The sequence below is a fragment of the Athene noctua genome, chromosome 30, assembly GCF_965140245.1.
Source record: "Athene noctua chromosome 30, bAthNoc1.hap1.1, whole genome shotgun sequence".
In the NCBI taxonomy this organism is placed as follows: domain Eukaryota; kingdom Metazoa; phylum Chordata; class Aves; order Strigiformes; family Strigidae; genus Athene; species Athene noctua.
The window spans coordinates 1,618,660-1,622,389 of record NC_134066.1 but is presented as its reverse complement, the minus strand read 5'-3'; the positions used below and the strand labels follow the sequence as shown (position 1 = coordinate 1,622,389).

The 3,730-nt window shown below is 50.2% G+C and overlaps 1 protein-coding gene across 1 annotated transcript; it reads right to left on the bottom strand.

Annotated features, from left to right (window-relative positions):
- Positions 1-1,118: 1,118 nt before the first annotated feature.
- HOXC12 (homeobox C12) lies at positions 1,119-3,310 on the bottom strand. Its single transcript, XM_074929677.1, has 2 exons — positions 2,746-3,310; positions 1,119-1,909 (listed from the first exon to the last, which is right to left on the bottom strand). Exons 1-2 carry the CDS (start codon positions 3,308-3,310, stop codon positions 1,671-1,673), a joined length of 804 nt encoding a protein of 267 aa, XP_074785778.1. The 3' UTR covers positions 1,119-1,670.
- Positions 3,311-3,730: the final 420 nt, after the last annotated feature.

The following is a 3,730-nucleotide window of genomic DNA, read 5'->3' as shown; positions in this document are numbered from 1 at the left end:
AAGTGCCTTGAACACAGACCTGACAGGGAATCACGAAAATTGGTGGTTTTTTTCCCCAGAAAATCCGAGCACACGTACAAAGAGATCGCGTCGCATCCTACCAGGCCCCTCTCTATTGCTCTGAAAGGGAAAAAGCCAGACGGGTTTAGGGAGCCAACACCCCCCCCCCCCGACCCCCAAAGACTGAAACCTCTTCTTAAAGTCCCTGTTCGCAGCTAGCGGGACTCTTTAGGGAGGTAAAAAGAGCATCACCCTTGCTAAAAACCTGCATTTTTTTACTCTGATGGGCAGCTGGGGAAGGAAGACAAAGCTGAATGAGATATATTTCCTTAAAAAAAGCTCGCAATCTCTTTTTTTTTTTTTTTCAAAAAAAAAAAAGTTGAGAATATAACACCCAGGCGACAAATCGCATCTTCCGAGTTATCCCAAGGAAGGAGAGATGCGACTCGCCCAGACTCCAAGAGCTGTTATCACCGGAGGGTACAAAAAAGGATTATTTTTTCCCTACCTATTTTCCTACGTTGTCATCAATAAACACAGTAAAACAGCATACATAATCCGTCAGCAGAGCTGTCGCAAAGAATATTATTTTTTTTTTTTTTAAGAGGAAGGATCCAATTTGAGGGTAGTGCAGAGAAACGCTGGGAATTCGGAGAAAGAACAACAACAAAAAAATCTCCGAAAGGCTCAGTTTACGTGAAAGGAAATTTAGGGTTTGGGTGGTGTGAATTTTTTTATTTTTTTATTTTTTTTTTTCCCCCTGGAAGGGTTTTCTAGGGGTGTGCGTGTGCGTTTTCCTTCTCCTTGTGACATTCTGGCGTTGAGGACAACACCACCTCCTGCATCAAGCTTCATATCTACGGGGACATAGTGTGATACACGGACCGCATATATTATAGAGATATAGACCATATACAGCGGATATATACACAGCCTTCGTCTCTCGCCTCTTCCTAGAGAGCCTGATTAAGCCTAGAGACCTTGATTAGCCGCAAACTCCCAAATTAGGCTGAGAAAAACACACCCAATATTTTTTTTTTTTTTTTTCCCCCCTATTCCTTTATTTTTGCTCTTTTCCCCTCCCGCTTACCCGCTAAACGCCAAACCAGCCCTAAACCCTGCGTGGCAGCCCAGGTCCAGGATCCACCCTCATCACCCCCAACCCCGGTCTCGCCGCCAACCGAAGCCGGGGGGGGGGGGGAAGCGGGACCGGCGGCCCCCGACGGCTCCGACGGTGCCCGGCGCTGCACGAAAACCCTACCTGTGCTGCTGGCAAAGGCAAAGCGGCTAAAGTCGCGCTCAAAACCTCCCCTTCAGCCCGCCGAGCATCTCTGGAAGCCGTCTGTCCCCCCGCGGTCCCGGTGGAGAAGATGCATTATTTAATTTTTTTTTTTTTTTTTCCTCTCTGTCGGGTTTCATATTTTAAGGGAAACTGATTATTTATTAATATTATTTCTTTATTCATTGGGTAAGGAAGGGTGGGGGGATTAAGAATGATCAGGTAAAGTCCCCGGAGCTCGGGTGAACGCTAGAGTCTATGTGGGCTTTTTTTTGTTGTTGCGGGTTTTTTTTTGCGGTTTGTTTTTTTTGTTTGGTTTGGGTTTGGGTTTTTTTGTTGTTGTTTGGTTGTTTTTTTTTTTTTAATACCCGACACGGACGCTTTTAAAACTTTAAAAGAAAGAAAGGGCTTGCTCTCTCAGGAGGAGTCTTTTCTTTTTCATACGCCGGTTCTGGAACCAGATCTTCACCTGCTGGTCGCTCAGGTTTAATCGGTCTGAGAGCTCCCTCCTTCTTTGGCGAGTAATGAATTCATTGACCATAAACTCCCCTTCCAGCTCTGCCAGCTGCAGTTTGGAATAGGGTTTTCGTTTTTTCCGGGATCGTGTGTGCATCGGGTACCAAGGAGCACCTGGCAAAGGGGGAGCGAGAGTTGAACACTCGGCAAGGAAAAAATAAAACCCCTCCTCTTTAAAAAAAAAAAAAAAAAAAAAAAAAGGAAGGGGGGGGGCACCCCAGCACCTTTTTTTTTTTTTTTTTTTTTTTTTTTTTTTTTCACCTTTTCCCCCCAGGGTCCCCCGTTGTTCTGGTCGTGGGTGCTTAAGGATGCTCCCAGCTGCCTCCCACGGCCACGGGTGACGCGTGGGGCGAGCCCAGGAAGGGGAGGGAGGGAGAGGTGGGGAGCGTTATAACCGGGGCACGGAGCAAAGGACGGGCAAGGAGCGGGCGACGAGCCTGGGACCCGCCGGGAGAGGCTCCACCGCCGCTCCAGCCCGGCAACAGGGGGAAACCTCCACCCCAGTGCCAGCTTTGAAGGGTGTGGGGTGGTTTTTTTTTTTTTAAGCATCCCGCCCTTCTCCCCCCTTCCCGGGGCAGACACACCTCTACGATGTCCCCAAAAAGCCCCCGGACGCTCCTCCAACCCTCCGCGCCGCGCAGGGATGCGCAACTCCTGCCTTTCTCTTGCGTCTTTCTCTCTCTCTCTGTTTTTTTTTTTTTTTTTTTTTTTTTATGGGATATTTACATGTTTATAGCCTTTTCTTTTAAAAGAAGCACCACCTAATAAAACATTAGGGATTTCGGTGCTACCCCTAGTGGTCTCAGCACATATAGACACGCCGCTTCCCCTCGCTGAGCCCAGGAATTCCACCACGGAGGAACCCCAAAACCGGCAAGTTTCCAAGCAAACCCCCCCGCCCCTACCCCTCTCCCCAACACCACCAGCTCCAGCCCCGTCACCCTCCTTACCACCGTTGCCTAAAGTGCTGCCTTGGTTCAGGGGGGACACCAAACCCCCCGCTTCTCCGGTCGTGCCTTTATTCCCTTCATTGAGCAAGGAGGAGCTGGAGTCTGACTCCAAGGACTGGCAGGATGGAGGGTCGTGGGGCACCGCCTCGCTGCTCGGATAGTCATATTTGCTGAAATTGCCCCCCATGCCATTGGGGAGGCTGGATTCGAGGGGCAGCAAAGCACTGTCCCTGCCCCTCTCCTCCCTCTTGAGCCCGGTGGTTTCGGTGCAGGTTTCCCGGTAATAACATTTGCTTTCCTCCACCCGGGCGAGGTCGCAGGCTCTGCCGAAGGAAGGGTTAATGGAGACGGGGCTGCTCAGGTAGGGCTGAGGGTACCCGTTGCAGGGTTCCGAGGATGCCCAGGGCAGGGAGCAGACGTTATCCCGTCGGGGGTAAGAGAGGGAAGGCAAACCGGGCAGCTGCCCTCCGGAGGCACGGAAATTAGGGAAGTAGAAGGTGTCTCCCGTGTGGATGTTCACCAGAGGTCCCACAAAGCCGGGATTAAGGAGGTTGTGCTCGCCCATTTCCGCGGGCCTGACCGAAAGCTTCTACTTTATTGCTATCTGACATTAAACATAGTTAAACCGACGGCTCGGCCTCATTGGTCCGGGGGGGTCACGTGAGCCCCAAATTGCGCTGGGAGGGAGGGGGGGGGCCCTCCCCTCCCCTGGCAGCCGAGACAAAACACAACAGCAAGTTCCGCCTTTTTACGCCTTTTCTTCCCCCCCCCTCCCGCCCCGGCTTGCTTCACCCCCCTCCCCATCATAAAAAAATAATAAAAAATCCCATAAAGCATTTTATTAAAAAAAAAAAAAAAAAAAAAAAAAGGCCAACGGCTCCCAGCACTGGCTTAAGAATCGCGAAGCGCCCTAAAATGTCATATTTAGCATTTTAAAAAAAATAAAAAAATCGATAGGCGAGGGTTTTGCCCCAAAAATGCTGCG

What these genes read in the sequence shown, in the direction of transcription:
- HOXC12 (XM_074929677.1), bottom strand. Translation starts at nt 3,310, where the DNA reads ATGGGCGAGCACAACCTCCTTAATCCCGGCTTTGTGGGACCTCTGGTG. An exon ending in CAGCACTTTAGGCAACGGTG is followed by an intron (nt 1,910 to 2,745) that starts GTAAGGAGGGTG and finishes CCCCTTTGCCAG; the next exon opens with GTGCTCCTTGGTACCCGATG.